Genomic DNA, 17,747 nt, shown 5'->3' with positions numbered 1-17,747 from the left:
GGTCGTCCAATAACCGGAAGGTTGACGGTTCGATTCCCACTCTCGCCACTCAAAAAAGATTGGTGGAACTGATAGCTGGAGGGGTGTCAGTCCACCTCCATGTTACGGCTGAGGTGCCCTTGAGCAAGGCACAGTACCCCCATGCTCCCCGGGCGCTTCATTGCTGCCCACCGCTCCAGGTTGGCATCTGTCTCTTGAGTGTGTGACCCTGTGCATGTGCAGGGTACATGTGCATGTGCATGTCAGCAGGTGCCAACCTGGATGGGTTAAAAGCGGAGGACAAATCTACCTTCGGGTATAAATAAAGTCACATTACCTTACCTTACCACCCTTGGCTTAATGATACTCTCTGAGCTTTCGCGCACCAATTTCAGAGGTGCCGAAAGGAAATGGCACAAATCAAAAGATCCTGCAGATCTAACTAAATTCCAGGCACTGCTGTCATTCTCATCCAATGTCACTGATGCAAAAAAGTCTTTCTACTTTGACAAGTTTCACAGTACTACTGACACCCGGAAACTTTTTTCCACCTTCAAAACTCTACTTAATCCTCCGCCTCCGCCACCTGCTACCAATCTGTACACCCGAACCACAAAATCGACATGCAGAAGTCCTACTGCATCATTTTCTTCATTCACCCCGTTCACTGTGTGTCTAAACTTCATGTAGCCGTCCTACTGCATGCCCGCTGGACCCTGTTCCTGCTAATCTATTCCAATCCATCGCTCCTACTGTAACTGCAGCACTCACACATGTGATTAGTGTTTCACTGACATCGGACACATTTCCTACCACATTCAAACAAGCTCGGGTTACACCGCTTCTCAAGAAACCTTCCCTTCCACCAACTCATGTGGAGAACTATTGGCCAGTCTCTCTTCTCCCGTTTCTGTCCAAAACCATTGAAAGGGCGGTCTTTAAGCATGTCACTGATTACCTCTCACAAAACAACCTTCTTGACCCAAACCAATCTGGGTTTAAAAGTGGACACTCCACTGAAACGGCTCTGTTGGCTGTGACAGAAGCCTTAAAAGAAATTGCGTCACAACTTGGTCACAACTCGGTCACTCCGGTCGTCACAGGATTGTCGTCTAGCAGTGTCTACACCACACTTAAGACAATCCAGACTCTGTTCATGTGTTGTTCCACGATGGTGGAATGAACTACTGAGCGCTACCAGAACAGGGGTGTCCCCGAATATCCTCTTGAAGACCCAGCTCTTCAGAGAGCATCTCCTATCCTAGCACTTACCCTGTACTTCCCTACCCCCTCTTCTGCATTTCATCTTTCTGTACTTCCCTCTATGCCTGTACTCCCTACACTGTCACCCCTGTCCCTGAGTCTGACTAGTGGTTTCCTTCTATGTAGCTAATTGTTATTGTTAGAGAACAGCTCACAAATACCCCCTATGATGCATAATATTTTTGGAAAACGTGTACCTTTGCCCGGACGCGGGTCACCGGGGCCTCCCCCTGGAGCCAGGCCCAGGGGTGGGGCCCGCCGGTGAGCGCCTGGGGGCCGGGTCTGTGCCCGTGGGGCTCGGTCGGGCACAGCCCCCTTTCGGTCCCCCTTCCGACGGGCTCACCACCCATGGGAGGGGCCAAGAGGGTCGGGTGCCTTGTGAGCTGGGTGGCAGCCGAAGGCGGAGACCTTGGCAGTGTGATCCTCAGGTACTGAAGCTGGCTCTTGGGACGTGTAACGTCACCTCTCTGCTGGGCAAGGAGCCTGAGCTGGTGCGCGAGGCTGAGCGGTTCCGGCTAGATATAGTCGGACTCAAATCGACGCATGGCTTGGGCTCCGGAACCAGCCTCCTCGAGAGGGGTTAGACTCTCTTCCACTCTGGAGTTGCCTGTGGTGAGAGGCGTAGAGCAGGTGTGGGCATACGTATTGCCCCCCGGCTGTGCGTCTGTACATTGGGGTTTACCCTGGTAGACGAGAGGGTAGCCTCCCTCCGCCTTAAGGTGGGGGGACGAGTCCTGACTGTTGTTTGTGCTTACGCACCGAACAGCAGTTCAGAGTACCCACACTTTTTGGAGTCCCTGGAGGAGGCACTGGAGAGTGCTCCTCCAGGAGACTCCCTCGTCCTGCTGGGCGACTTCAATGCTCACGTGGGCAATGACAGTGAGACCTGGAAGGGCGTGATTGGGAGGAACGGCCCTCCCGATCTGAATCAGAGTCGTGTTTTGTTATTGGATTTCTGTGCTCGTCACGGACTGTGCATACCGAACACAGTGTTCAGGCATAAGGGTGTCCATATGTGCACTTGGCACCAGGACACCCTAGGCTGCAGCTCAATGATCGACTTTGTGGTTGTATCGTCGGACTTGCGGCCGTATGTCCTGGACACTCGGGTGAAGAGAGGGGCGGAGCTGTCAACTGATCACCACCTGGTGGTGAGTTGGCTCCGCTGGTGGGGGAGGAAGCCGGTCAGACCTGGCAGGCCCAAACGTATTGTGAGGTTCTGCTGGGAACGGCTGGCCGAATCCCCTGTAAAGAGGAATTTCAACTCCCACCTCCGGCAGAGCTTCAACCATGTCCCGGGGGAGGTGGGGGACATTGAGCCCGAATGGGCCATGTTCCGTGCCTCCATTGTTGAGGCCGCTGCCCGGAGCTGTGGCCGTAAGGTAGTCGGTGCCTGTCGTGGCGGCAATCCCCGAACCCGCTGGTAGACACCAGTGGTGAGGGAAGCCGTCAAGCTGAAAAAGGAGTCCTATCGGGCCTTTTTGGCCAGTGGGACTCTGGAAGCAGCTGATGGGTATTGACAGGCCAAGCGGAACGCGGCCTCGGCGGTTGCTGAGGCAAAAACTCGGGCTTGGGAGGAGTACGGGGAGGCCATGGTGAATGATTTCCGGGCGGCCTCGAAGAGTTTCTGGTCCACCATCCAACGGCTCAGGGGGGGAAAGCGGTGCACCGTCAACACAGTGTATGGTGAGGGCGGGGCTCTGCTAACCTCAACTAGGGAAGTCGTGAGTCGGTGGGGGGAATACTTCGAAGGCCTCCTTAATCCTACCGACACGCCTTCCGATGAGGAAGCAGAGTTGGGGAGCTCGGACGTGGGGCCTCCCATTTCTAAGGCTGAGGTTGCCGATGCGGTCAAAAAACTCCTCGGTGGCAAGGCCCCGGGGGTGGATGAGGTTCGTCCTGAGTTCCTCAAGGCTCTGGATGTTGTAGGGCTGTCTTGGTTGACACACCTCTGCAATATCGTGTGGACATCGGGGGCAGTGCCTCTGGACTGGCAGATCGGGATGGTGGTCCTCCTCTTTAAAAAAGGGGACCAGAGGGTGTGTTCCAACTATAGGGGGATCATACTCCTCAGCCTCCCTGGTAAGGTCTATTCGGGGGTACTGGAGAGGAGGATCTGCCGGATAATCGAATCTCGGATTCAGGAGGTGCAGTGTGGTTTTCGTCCTGGCCGTGGAAGAGTGGACCAGCTCTATACCCTCGGCAGGATCTTGGAGGGTGCATGGGAGTTCGCCCAACCGGTCTACATGTGTTTTGTGGACTTAGAGAAGGCGTTCGACCGTGTCCCTCGAGGACTCTTGTGATCCGGGAGTATGGAGTGGCGGACCCCTTGATATGGGCTGTTCGGTCTCTGTATGACCGGTGTCAGAGTTTGGTCCGCATTTCTGGCAGTAAGTCGGACATGTTTCCTGTGAGGGTTGGACTCCGTCAGGGCTGCCCTTTGTCACTGATTCTGTTCATAATTTTTATGGACAGAATTTCTAGGCGCAGCCAGGGCGTTGAGGGGGTCCGTTTTGGCGACCTCAGAATCTGGTCTCTGCTCTTAGAGGACGATGTGGTTCTGTTGGCATCGTCGGGCCGTGACCTTCAGCTCTCACTGGAGCGGTTCGCAGCCGAGTGTGAAGCGGCTGGGATGAGAATCAGCACCTCCAAATCTGAGACCATGGTCTTCGGCCGGAAAAGGGTGGAATGCTCTCTCCGGGTCGGGAATGAGATCCTTCCCCAAGTGGAGGAGTTCAAGTATCTTGGGGTCTTGTTCACGAGTGAGGGACGAATGGAGCAGGAGATTGACAGACGGATCGGTGCGGTGTCTGCAGTGATGCGGGCTCTGCACCGGCCCGTCGTGGTGAAGAAGGAGCTGAGCCAGAAGGCGAAGCTCTCGATTTACCGGTCAATCTATGTTCCTACCCTCACCTATGGTCACGAGCTGTGGGTAGTGACCGAAAGAATGATATCGCGAATACAAGCGGCCGAAATGAGTTTCCTCCGCAGGGTGTCTGGGCTCTCCCTTAGAGATAGGGTGAGAAGCTCGGTCATCCGGGAGGGGCTCGGAGTAGAACCGCTGCTCCTCCGCATCGAGAGGAGTCAGATGAGGTGGTTCGAGCATCTGGTTAGGATGCCTCTGGACGCCTCCCTGGTGAGGTGTTCCGGGCCCGTCCCACTGGGAGGAGGCCCCGGGGGAAGACCCAGGACACGTTGGAGAGACTATGTTTCTCGGCTGGCCTGGGAACGCCTCGGGGTCCCCCCAGAAGAGCTGGAGGAAGTGGCCGGGGACAGGGACGTCTGGGTTTCTTTGCTCAAGCTGCTGCCCCCGCGACCCGACCCCCGGAGAAGCGGAAGATGATGGATGGATGGATGGATATTGTGCTGACATTTATACTTCTTCCATCGATGCCAACTTCCTTGACTTTGAGAAGCACCTTCTGTCTCAGATGTTTATAATGATCTGTTTGAAGTTCGGTGTTAAATTAATGAAAGAAAAAAGAGCTGCTGTACTGTCTGCTATTTTCCCCAAGGTATGTCACAGACAGCTCATGAAGCCTTCAGGACAAAAAAAAAATGTCTCCATATAATACTCCTAGGAAACACTTTAAATGCAATTGACCATCCTTTGGCATTCACTTAGTTCACCTGATACCAGAAAATTAAGTTCAGAATGAAATGTAGTCTTTAAAAAAGAAACCTGACCTGAGTGTGGTGGAATGGAAAACAATTAATACATTGTAAAAATGATGCCCTGGTTATTTCTGAGATAGGATGCAACGGGGACGCTGGAGATGCGACTTTAAAAGTGCTGTTCCTGGCTGTTGACGTGTGTAGATTGAAAGAGAAAACACAGGAGTGGTGAGCTCAGATGACCAAGAGCATCTGGGGAGAATAAGGGAAAAAGGAAATGTCCGTGTGCATGTGTGTGGGGGCGAATTAAAATGCACATCCTCTCTGGAGCTTACCTCTGATACATTTGTTTGGGAAGTCTGTGCTTTATGTGGTTGCTCCATTAGTGTTGCTGTGTGGTAAAAAGTGCTACTTTCACAACTAATGGTTTTGTTTACCTCCATTAAATCAATGCAGCCGATGCTGGGTTTTTTTCAGGTTTTTTGCTGGGGAGGAAAGAGGAAATTTGTGTCGATGGACGTTTCATGGTTAGCTGATATTTCTCTTTTACATATTGTTTAAAAGCTGTCTGTATGCTGTGTATGTCTCCATACAAATTACACACTATATGGATCAATTAATGTTAACCTTTCTCGCAAAATATTACAAAAAAAACCTCCATCAGTAGCTTTTTTTTTTTTTTTTTTTTTTTTTTAGCAAGGAGCAACCACTGGTTATCTAATATGAAACCAATCATGTTTTATCCTGTACCAGCAAACATGCAGTATGTCTCCACACTGTTGACAGAGCCAGAGGTAATTTCCCCTTTATGTGCTGTGATCTTTTTGCCCGTGCTATATCTGTAGTTGACTGAATCGCAGTAAAAGAAGCAAGTCCGTCTGAATCCTTTCTACATAGCTCTTATAAAGCTCGTCATCCCTGACTTTTTTTTTTTTTTTCATCATTGAGTTTACCTAAGTGAAAGCTAGCACGTGGAGGATTCTTTCCTCCCTTAGCAAAGGTCTGAGATCGGCACTGTGGATCATAATTCCTCTGGCCTTCCCGTAGGAAGCAGTAATGTAAGAAAGGGAGGGGTCTTGCCTTTCCAACCAACCTGCTCTCTTTTGGTGGTTTTTGCTTGTGGTCTGTTGGATCAACTTTTCCTCATAACTTTATCTTACTCCTCTGTTTCTGTCTAAAATAACTCACTCCCCTGTCTCCCATATCTTTAAATAAACTCATACAGGAACCGAGTTGTGAAATCTGGGGAAAGTATGAGTGCAATATAGTGTTTTTTTTCCCCCTCATAATTTATTTTTGTTATCTGAGTCACATTTCATATTTCCCCTCGTCTTTTTTCATGCCTGCTGTCATAGATCACACGGTGATATCCAATTTCAGCTGAGGGATGCAAGGATAAGAATCTTCATGAAGAGATATTTAGTGTACTTCGTAGGGTTAATGATTGACCTCCTTTATCATATGGCTGTCTTTGTGCTTTGGTTTGTGGGCTGTGTGTGTGTTCGAGATAGAAGTAGAGAGTTGTACTTAATGTGTATTTAAAGGCAGGGCACCCAGATAAAAGTGTCTCTTTCTTCAATGCCAACCAATTTAATGTTTTTGGGGAGCAAAACTGCCCTAACTGGGTTTGCAGGCAGCTGAGATCAGAACACAAGAAAATGTATCCATCAATAGGAAGCTGGATTTGTGAGTATGCTCATGTTCAAATTCTCCCTTTAATTTCACAGTCACTGCTCATTGGATATTGAAACTGTACGTAGTTTTGACTGAGGTTGATTCAGGCCAAGAAAACCTTGCATGGGCCTCATCTGATCTTCATCAGCGGCACTTAACAGCCGAACAAATATTGCTTCAGATTTCTAATTACTGATAAATATTTGACTAATCTTGGCTGCAACTCACCACTCTGTACTGTTTGCTCTACTGTATACCTCAGAATGCAGCGGAATGAAATCAAACCAAACATACACGTGCAATAATTTGCATGCCTTTACACTCGAGACAGATTATGTGGATTTTAGAAATGACAAACCACAGGTTTGTGTATGTGTGTGTGTTTTAAGGCCTGACCACAGCCTTTTTTTTAACCACGTCTCGGTTTAATCGGTGATCTTTTTAACTAAAGAAAAATGTCACGCGGCGGCCTGATTGAGGCTAAACTTGAATACATTTAGTGTGTTTCAGGATTTTATTATGACAAATGCAGTTCTTGTGCTGCCCTCTTTGTAACTTATAAATAAGATGTCATTAACGTCAATGTAGTAAACAATTGATAAGATAGCAGTCATTCAGTTTACTCATTTTACAATTACAACTTCAGATAAACACACAAATTTGCAAGTAAAAGAACACATTCAATTTCATGGCAATTTTAAACCCTGTTTTCATGCCACTGCTCATTCTACAAAGCTTCATCATGCTTATCGCTCCCATTATGATAAAATGTCATTTACTCGGAAATGTTATTAAAACAAATGTAATGACCCAGACTGATGCTAAAAGAAACTGCCGTAATGAGAGCCGTGACGGAGCCAACACCCACTAATGTCATTCAAACCAAGAAACCATGATGCAATGTAGTGTAACAGATATATTTATATAACAGCTTAGTTGTATTTGAAATTGAAATTGAGATTTAACTGGATGCACATTCCTATTAAAAGCATGTAGAACAGTCAGTATGTTTTCCTTAAAAAAAAAAACCATCATGATAAACAGAATACAGAATGTACTGTAATCTTTCAACAGAAATACAGTATGTTGCAATTTATTTCAGTGTAGTTTGTAAGGGTCTCTACAAAACTCCAAGGTATTATTTACATGAATCATTTTAGAAATGATCGCTTACAGGTAAACACTGTAGAATTAATTGCAATAAGATTTAAAGTTCAAGCACTCTAAATCATTTAAGAAAAAGGTCCAATTTGTGGTCACTAAATCTTTGTTGTGCACACACACATATGGATCATTTGCATGGACTGTATGGACATTAACCTTAAAATGGTTCTTTTTTTGCATTCACTGGGGGCAAAATTATTGAGACATATGTCCACGTAAATGTATGCACAACATATTCAAAATTCAAATTCAAAAATACTTTATTTATCCCAGAGGGAAATTAAATGTTGATGTAGCTCAATTAAATCAAGGAGTTATTATAGATGCTGATGGCTGTGGGCAGGAAAGATTTCCTGTAGCGGTCCGTTTTGCATCCAAACTGAAGAAGCCTTTGACTGAAGAGACTCTGTTTTCCGATAACAGTCTCATGGAGAGGATGTTCAGGGTTGTCCATAATTCTCTTGATTTTATGCAAAATCCTTCTTTGCATAATTGTCTCCAGAGGTTCCACAGTCGTCCCCAGAACAGAACCAGCCTTCCTTATCAGGTTGTTGAGTCTTTTTAGGTCCCTGGTTCTGATGCTGCTGCCCCAACAGATGACGCAAGAGGAAATATACACTCATTTTTAGCTTCATGTACTTGAACTGAGTGGAGGAGATGGCTAAGACAGCCTTACTTCCGGAAATGTTTTACGAGATGCAGTAAAGTGACTGAAAAATGTGCTCTACCAGATGGCAGAGTATGTGAAGATACTGCTGATTAAGACAAAAGGCTTTCACTTGAGAGCCTGAGGAAGTCCTTTTCCATTTCGACGACTTATAACTCAGGATTTATATACAGTGGGACATGAATGCATCATTCAAATTTCCTGCAGAATCAAAGAAATCATCCAAATCAAATGTGTATTCAGGTAATAAACGACACAGTTGAGCTGCAGCTTTATTTGATGAAATGGCTGCTTTTGAGTTTCCTTTGCTCAGCCGCTGATAAGGAAATGAATCTCAAAGCTAGTTCAAATCTTTTTTTAAACTAATTAAAATTTTTCCTTGACAGCCGTGTCACTGAAACTCTCATTTCATACCTCTGACAGGGAACGAGTTTGGCAAGGTGGTCACATTTCACTGTGTATTGGTAATATGCTTAAGTAGTGGGCGTGATCCACAGCATGTCACAGACTGTTAAGACTGAACAAACCTGAAAAGGAGCCCATGTTGCTTAAAGAACTCCCAGTTTAGAAACTTCAAAATCAGAATTGGTGCACGATACCGCTCATGTGCAGCAGCCTTGGCACCCACATTCATACCACTGGTCTTCTGACCTTGATTTTCTCGCAGTTTGTCAGCACATTGCAGTTTGCATCTACATTGTCATTAATCTCTTGTGCAGATGGTGGGCGTATGTAAATGTAAGCCGAAGCCTTAACCGTTGTTCTCTGCTGACATTGCTGCTTCAGATGTAGAGAGTATCTCTGAACTCTTGCCTACTTGCTATGCTGGCCTACCCTGTATCTTTTTTTCCCCCCACCATCGATCAGCCTGTTTGTTGCACCGCACTACAGCGTTTAAAAAAAAAAAAAAAATGCTTGTAAACGTTTGTGATAAACGTCAAAAGGCCATCGGCTGTCAAGCCGCCGAAACCCAACAAAAATGCAACAGCATTATTGTTACATACTCCCTTAAATAGAACCAGTTTAGAGGAACTTTGGTTGAAGTAACTGTTAGTTTTATTCATTGGGTGTGAGCAGCAGTAATGTAAACAGTCATAGGCATGTATTAGGTTGATGCTGGAAGCAAGTCATTTCACTGTGGTCTCATTCTCCATTTAGAGACTAAAACTGGATTCATATACTGCAGCTCGGTGAGAGATGCTACTGGGGCACACATGTTAGGGTACTGTTGTTTGCTGTATTTATGTGTAGTGGACCGATGTTCAGTACCAACGTCTTTCGCTGCTTTGGTTTTTGGTCCATACTTTTGCGTATTTTATGCTTTTTTTGGAACATTTTTCTTGTGTTTTGACTTTTAATTTCATCCTAATCATTATTTCCCCTTTTATAAAGAGACATTGTAACTGTTCCCTTCAATGGAAGGATGTTTATGTCATTAAGATTCATAGATTTGTGGCCTTGATAAATATTTATGTTGATGTAATTCTCTCTCTGTGGTTGTTAATTGTTTCTGATTCTTCACAGCAACAAAAAGTGACAAAAAAAGCCCCAGTTGCCCTTTTAAGACTGTAAATATGACAGCGCTCTTATGTTGCTTGCTTGTAATGTCTTGTAATGAAAGGGACCAGAACACATCTAAGAAACAAAATATTTTGTGTTTAGGGCTCTTTGTGCCCCACCCCCCCCCCCACCCCTCTTTACTGGGCTTTACTTTTCCCTTTTCCTGTTTGTCTACATGCTGCCTCCGCAGATGTGTCATAACTTTCGGAGGAGTTTTTTTTAATGTCGATCATTGCTTGTAAAACCGTCATGAACAATGAATAAACTATTCTCTAATTAATTGATTCAAAACTGAACCAAAGAGATAAGGCTAACTTTTCTTTTCTGGTTAAAGGGCCAATAACCTTGTCCTCGTTTCATTCTGCCCCTGCATTTGCTGTATGTTTTTTTTTTTTTTCCTGTAACTCCACCTAACATTGCTTGTTTAGTAATGGGTGGTTGCCAAACTTGCTGTGAGGAAATTAATGCTCTTGATTTTCTAAAACTCTTTAAAGACTGTAACTATGACAGCGCTCTTATGTTGCTTGCTTGATGATAATGATGACAGTGGTAATGGCGACATTTAAGGTAATTTATCATGATTGGTGAGAAGAAAATAGTCTTTTCTGTAACACTGCTGCTTCAGGAGAAGTGGGTGAAAAGGGGAGAGAGGACTTTCTTTTTGTTAATTTGTGGGGGCTAAAGCATTAAAGACCTAAATGAAAGCTAATTACATAAGAGGACCAGGGGAAATGGGTGCTGTGCACCCTAGGGGCCCTTGCCATCTATCTGATTTAAGACACACAATGTGCCAGCAGCAAATCGAATCTGCAGGGAGGAATTGAAGGTTCTCTGGACCACACACGCATACAAATGCACACGCACACACACACACACACACACACGCATTTCCTTGTGTTGAGATAAGGTGAGCAACAGTTTTTTTTTCTTTTACAGCAACGTTTGAATCATTCTTATTGTTTTTTTAGCTGATGTGTTTTTCAAGGTGAGCTGCAAATGATTCTGAGCTAAGTTTTCAAGCAGACTAAAGTCAGAAATAGCTGTGATCAGTGATACATTTATTTCAGTTGAAATTTACAATAATTTATTGTAAATTAACAAAAAAAGGAAAAAAAAAATACATCTTCACAAGACCGTCGTCATAGTTACATGACCTTTAGCTTACTTTTTAGCTTCCAGAAAAAAGGTTTTACTGTTTTCACAAAGCGGATCCTCATATTTTCTAAACTTCATATTTAGTTGAACTTGCCCTTTATTCTGCTCTCTGTGGTGTCCACCATGTGGCCTAGTTTCCTGTAAAGCTCCACATTCCAACGCAGCATAACTTCACTCCAGGGATTTAACATGTGACCTCATCCAGCCCGAACGACATCCTTCTCAGAGAGGAACAGAAGAAGATTTGTTGAGCTACTTTAACTGCTCTCCTCTATTCTGTGCGTTATCTAAGTTGTAGAAAAATACCTGTCTGTCCTGTCAGCACTTTGCTATAGATCGTCGCTTGACTCTTTTCTTTTCCGGGCTAATCTCCTCTGCTAGCACGTACATGCCTTGACTTTACGCAAAACTGTGTAAAGAAGAGTGTTCCTACATACATTTAATACATTTAAACATATTAGTCATAGTTAAGATCATACTGTAGCATTTGGCGTGAAGTTAAACAGACTTGAAATATACCTTATCAGGCTGCAGCCTTGTTTTTATCAGTTTTTTTTAAAAAGCAGCACACTTGTTATCATCTGTTTTCACAACATAATCGTGCACGACAAGTTCCTCTGATCATCACCACACAAATCCTCTGAAGGATACAAGCTATAAATTGGACGAGGCAATTTTGAAGCTTTGCTCTCTCTTTTTCTTTCTTGCTGTCTGACAGGGGCTCATAAATAAATCTTTGGGCAGATTATGTGTCTGTGAGTGTTGCTTTTTGCTGCTCTGCACCTTGTAAAAGCCGAAATAAATGCAAATTCAGCAGGCAGCGCTGCTGAAAGGCCCCACTCCTGTCTCTGCTGCACACTTCCAGCCTTATTGTAAAGTAATGTGTAATGCCTGTTCTTGTACTCGTTCCATTGTTTGCTCTATTGCGGGCCGCTCTGTATACTATTGTAGCACACACTTAGCCCACTGCTGAGTTTTATTCTTGTGGCGAGGAAAATTGTGTTCAGGCCTGAAGAAAAGAAAGTGATGGAGCAGATTGAAGTGACTGATTTATTTCAGCATGTGGTTCGCTGCCTGCCGCTGCCACGCTGGAAATTGGTGCTAATGAGTTGTCATTGTTGCTGCTTTGCTAATGGTTCTTTGTGAGCATGGGTGCTGGTTTATTTTAGAGCACAGACAAGGAGTCGTGGGATGCCTGAAACCTCAACTGTCACTCCATTTGAGAGGAAGTCAAAGTGCTCGGTTCAACCACTTGTTTTTCCTTCTGCACTGACTCACCTCACTAGCTTTGGCTTTCGTTTATCACACTGGCTTAAACAGATCCAGCGAGCAACTTCATGCGCACGACGGGGCTTACTTTCTAGCTTCTTTTTCTTTCTTTTTTTCAGTGTGGGAAATCTAGTGGAAAACCACTTGGTCAAGGGTCATGTTGGATGGGACCAGTGGTCTCGAGTCAAATTTTCTTGACTCCGCTAGGGCTTTCACACCAAAGGATTCTATGGCTCTTTGAAGTTAAAACACTGCGTAGGAGATGTAGACACTCAAATATGAGGATGGGTGGGTGGTGTGTTTAGGAAGAGAGAAAGAGAGAGCTGCCATGCATTTGCGTTATGATTTATGAAGGCAGTTTTATGACTGAACTTCTCTGCAGCAACCAAGGCCTCCACTCAGTAATGCCAAATTAACACAGGCTTTCAAACATGTCCGCTCTTCCATGCAAGCTTCTTCATAATATCACACAGGTTTGTCTCTGGGTAGGTGAGTTGGATAATCTCATGACTCGCCTGACCTCCTCCATGCTCCGTGCCAGTAGTGACGCTTGATTGGCCGAGAGACGGAGTGGGGGTGGGGATGGGAGGCGTCTGATCCAGCAGCAGTAATACACATATTATATAACCTTGGCAGATGAGGCAGGATGAGGGGAAGAGGAAGGAAGAAGAGGGGGATGGAGTGTTAAGAAAGGAGTAGAGGATAGAGATTGGTTGAGAGAAACAGACATGATGGAAACAGAGGAGGTGAGAGTGAAGGGAAGGCATGGAGGTAAAAGTACAGTAAAGATGGGAAATTACACAATCATTTCAAAGTGAAAGAGTGAGATTTTTTGTTCACTGCACAAACTAATAATGTATTGACTGTGGTTGCACAGTTATTGTTTACAAGTAGGTTATGTTTATCTTACTGCTGTAATGGACTTCGTATGCTACGTTATCTGCAACTGTCAGATTTACTCATCTTACGCCCCAACACAAACTCTTTTGTTTGGTCCAAATAATCCATGTTTAAAGAGGAATTTTAGACAAAAATAAACAAAAAGTCACTCAGTAGCAACCAGTTTCTGGCTGAACATACATTAGAGGTGTAGATTCTGCCACCTTCCGCATCTTACAATGAACGGCTGGCTGGTTGCGCTGTAAAACATGACCTTGTTATGGATTTCCACCTTTTGAGCCATGTTTCAGTTCACGCATTAGCTGTTTGCATCCAATTACAAATCAAATTTGAAGTAAACTTTTGAAATTTCTCTTCATAGAAAATGCTCATTTGGATTGTTTCCATCACCTGGTTTGGAGCAAATAAACCAGCCTGGGTGGTGTCATCAGGTCATGCTTTGCATGCTTGGGAACAGAACTTTGAAGAAAAAGATACAAGCCCAAAACGTTGCTTATTAACATGTCCTCGCATGCAAATGTTAGCCAGCTTTCCCGAGAACATCCAGACTCAAATTCCAACTGGACAATATTTATTGTAACACAAAAGGTTTAGTACTCAGAATGTGATCATTCTTGAGCCTTTTTTTGCAAGAAATCAGTTGAGTCGATTTTGCAAATAAGAATTTAATTGCTAGCTGACCATATTATGATTATTAAAGTAATGTAGTAATATGACGTGGGGACTCTTTGTGCTTGGTTCAGAAAGTTTAGCTTAGAAAGTTGTTGTTAAGAAAAAGTTATTGGAAGTTATGTGTGTGTGTGTGTGTGTTAGGAGTGCAGAGCTGAATCGAGCTCTGCAGTTGTAGATTTTACTATTTCAGATGGTGAAAATGATGAAAATATGTAAGTAAGTAATACCATTGTGTGGAAAACCCTAGTATATCTGCAGGGTCTCAAATAATGCATGGCCTTGACGAACCTCTGTGTCTTTTAAGTTTTGTCAGTGGTTGGTAGCGTTAAAAATAAAGTCAAAAACGGTGTTGGTAGAGGCAATAAACTGGCATCTAAACAGCAGCTGTTATTTGGAGTAATTAAAAAGCAATCTTCCAGGTTCCCTGTTTTTGGGTCATAATTAAGTATTGGGAACATTTTCATATCCTGCATATGTCTTCTGAAATAAAGCGCCTCAATCTCTCACAGCCATCTTGTGCTTTCTGCTCCCAAATGTTAGCTTTATAGAGCTTTGATCTTATTGGGAAAACTTGGCTCACATGGGTTCCCACTGTTGTAACTGCTGTATGATTCCCCAGTGACAGAGCAGGTCAGCCCAGTTCAGACAGTCTCTCCATAGCTACTACAGGATCTTTATTTGTTGTAGACTGTCTTATACTGAGCCACTGGAGAGATCAGAAAAAAGAAATGGTTTTCAGCTTTGGATGCCATGGTGTACACCCTGTAAAAATATACTGTGCGCATGGGGATAGGGAAAACTTTTAAGAACTTAAAACCCTTTAGATAATTGTGTGTTGCAGCAGAATTGACTATTTATTTGTATTGTTTCTGAGTCTTGTTGCCAGTGTCCTCCAGTATTCATACTGTTTACACATATTCACACAGAAAGAGACGTTTGTTGGTAGAGGAAAATAGTTGGGGAGAAATAATTGGAAGAACAATGTCCACTCAGATTTTTGTTACATTTTCCTGTGAGGTGAACACACACGTGCACTAAATGCAGTATGGATGGAGACAGCGGAGCAAAGGACAATGAACCAAAACCTACTTTCTTTACATTTATTCCTGCTTTTTACTTAAGTCCTCCCAGAAAGTAAGGGCTATTATGTATGCTTACGAGTACATATGAGCCCTGCATGTTTGATTGTGAATTGTCATATTTGTACGTTTGCCGCGCTCTGGTCCAGCATAGAGACATTCCTTATGAGGCTTAAGTCTGTGCAACATGGCTCAAAGCCACATGTGATGTCTCAGCAATGAAAGAAGCATGTGACGTGGAGCAAAAGTAGGAGAGGGGGCGGGTTATAAATGTTTAATTCAAACATCACACTGTGGTAATTTTATTATACCCGCATTTGGGTCATGCCAGAACCAAGCATGATGGAATTATGTAATACTTTTAGCCCTCTTATGCACTTTGAAATAAAACAAAACATCAAAAACAAGACATGGCAAATACAGTATATACACTGCCTCACTGGGTTTGTGGGAGTAGAATCATGGGATCTGTCACTTAACAGGTAATCTTCGCTAGATAACTCTACCTCTAATGGAGCGTTAAAGCAGCTATTTGTGGGTTTGATAAGTTTCAATATGAGCCATATGAGTCATTTAGGTTCTGGTAATACAAAGGTTGAGGTCTGAGGTTGAAATATGTATGTTATGTTATGTTTTTTTTCACATGGGTTCACAAAGTTAAATTGCATCTGACTGTCTTTGCAGTGCACTATATATAGAACAAATGATACATTTTTTAAAATGTTATTTCAGAAGAAAGATGCAGCTAGTTTTAGTTTGTATTTCTTTTAAGCATCTCCAAAAATGAGCATTTTACACATTATGTTTTCATTGTGATGGTCCCGCTGCTTGATATTCTTTACCCCCTCTGTGTCGGCCATCTGTAAAACGACATGATTGTGCTGTTTTTTAGAGACTGCCAAAAGCTAAACCGGTATTGTATTCTACAATAATTTGAGCCTCTCTGTATGAGCTAAGGGTGACTAATTTCACCGGCTTAGTGTTAAGATATGGATAAACATCTTAGCTGGATGTTTTCCAAGATCTTCCACTGCTAGTCCGCTTTGGTTTCAGTCAAGTTTACATAAGCAGGTGTCGTCTTTCCAATGACCGCGAGGCACTGGCTACTGTCAAATTAGGTCATGCTTGTTTGAAAATAGGAGTGAGGTCAGATCCTGATCGGTGTGATGGACAGAGCAAGCTTTTTTTCCACTCTTTTTACTCCACTATCCAATCATGCTTTGTGAACAAGAGTCCGTTAGAGTATCAATAAGAAGACTTGAAACAACCATTCATGCGTCCATTTAATAAAGCTGCAACATCAGCACCAGAGCTGAGATATATATAGACCTATATATAAAGTCATTATCAAGCTTTGCAGGATAGCTCTGTTGCATAATCCCCCCCACACATTCCAACCGGTGTGCTACCAAAACAAACAGCAGAGAAAAGATTACAGCCTGTTTAATGCGGTCAAATTCCTGGCATGAATTACACGCTGCTGACGTGCTCACAGCGCACATGCTGCCACTTCACCTAAAAGCTTCACTCTGCAGGTCTGGAGTGTCACTAACTTTAATAAAGGCAAAAGAAATTGACAACTGCGACTGTGTACACTAGTCCTTTTAGAGGGGTTTAACAAGGCTTTAATATGCATTTTATAACACAATTTCAGGCTTGGCCCGAGATTTAGAGCTTAAGCTACCGTACAAAGAAGCTGTCACCAACGATAGGTTTCATTGTGTTTGGCTTATTTGGTTTCACAAAGACAACACAACTGATCATCTCTCGTCTATTGCAGCTTGCTTCTTATTGTCAGACTGAAAAATTGCAGACTTTAAAAAGAAAATCTGTTGTAAATGCAAGATCCCGTTAACTTTGAGAATGGGCCGAATAATTACAAATACTTCCGCTTTCCTGTTGGATGTTTTTGGTGCCATTGATCTTTTCCGTTTGTCTGATTTCCAGAAGAGCCTTTATATTTTACCAACCTTGCTTTTGATATTCAAGCACTCGCCTGCTTACTACTTTGACCTCAGGAAGACTCGATTGAAATGACGATTTTAATTCAGTTTTTTTCTTCTAATTCTTTTTTTTCTTTGTTTGTTTCTATGTCTCCTACCAACAGTATAACATAACACTCTCGATTCTTGTAACTCAGAGCTCTGCAATTTCAGTTGATAAAAAAAACACCGCCATATTTTCATGTGGGTCACACATCTTAACGTATCTTTTCCTTTTTTTGTTTTTTCTCTCGCTGTCTGTACATATCCCTGCTCACCACCCAGAACGGGCGAGACCAGCAGCACTTCAGGGTCGGGCCAGTCCAAGCCCAGCGGACAGACCCATAAGATCTGTTTGGTGTGCTCGGATGAGGCCTCAGGATGCCACTACGGGGTGGTAACCTGTGGCAGTTGCAAGGTGTTCTTCAAGAGAGCCGTCGAAGGTTGGTCTCACACGCCTGCCTGTGCATTTACACCCTCAGTCACTCACTCTCTCAGACATCACACAGCATACGTCACAAAAACAGCTTCATCAGGAAAATGTTCATTGAATTAGAACGACATTTAGACCAAGCTATGATCAGATCTTTGCTCTACAGTGTATAATGAAGCCACAACTTTCTAGAATGGCATCCAATGATCAGCATCCTTTAACTTTTCACATTCACATCAATTACAAAACTTCAGTTGACACTTTTTCCCATCTTTGCTATTTCTCTGTTCTCAGGCTGTATTAACTACTTGCATTTCCGTGGTTTTAGTTATTAG

General features: G+C 43.7%; 1 protein-coding gene across 4 annotated transcripts in view; it reads left to right on the top strand.

Annotated features, from left to right (window-relative positions):
- The window catches only part of LOC142401333 (glucocorticoid receptor-like), a 62,962-nt gene that overhangs the window by 22,132 nt on the left and 23,083 nt on the right, over positions 1-17,747 (top strand). For all 4 annotated transcript variants that reach the window (XM_075486727.1, XM_075486728.1, XM_075486725.1 and 1 more), the window contains exon 3: positions 17,265-17,422. In XM_075486727.1, the coding sequence (XP_075342842.1) occupies positions 17,265-17,422 (158 nt within the window). The remainder of the gene's footprint in view (positions 1-17,264; positions 17,423-17,747) is intronic.

This window comes from Odontesthes bonariensis, chromosome 16 (genome assembly GCF_027942865.1).
Source record: "Odontesthes bonariensis isolate fOdoBon6 chromosome 16, fOdoBon6.hap1, whole genome shotgun sequence".
NCBI classification, from domain to species: domain Eukaryota; kingdom Metazoa; phylum Chordata; class Actinopteri; order Atheriniformes; family Atherinopsidae; genus Odontesthes; species Odontesthes bonariensis.
Note: the sequence above shows the minus strand (reverse complement) of the source record. Positions and strands in the feature narration are given on the sequence as shown.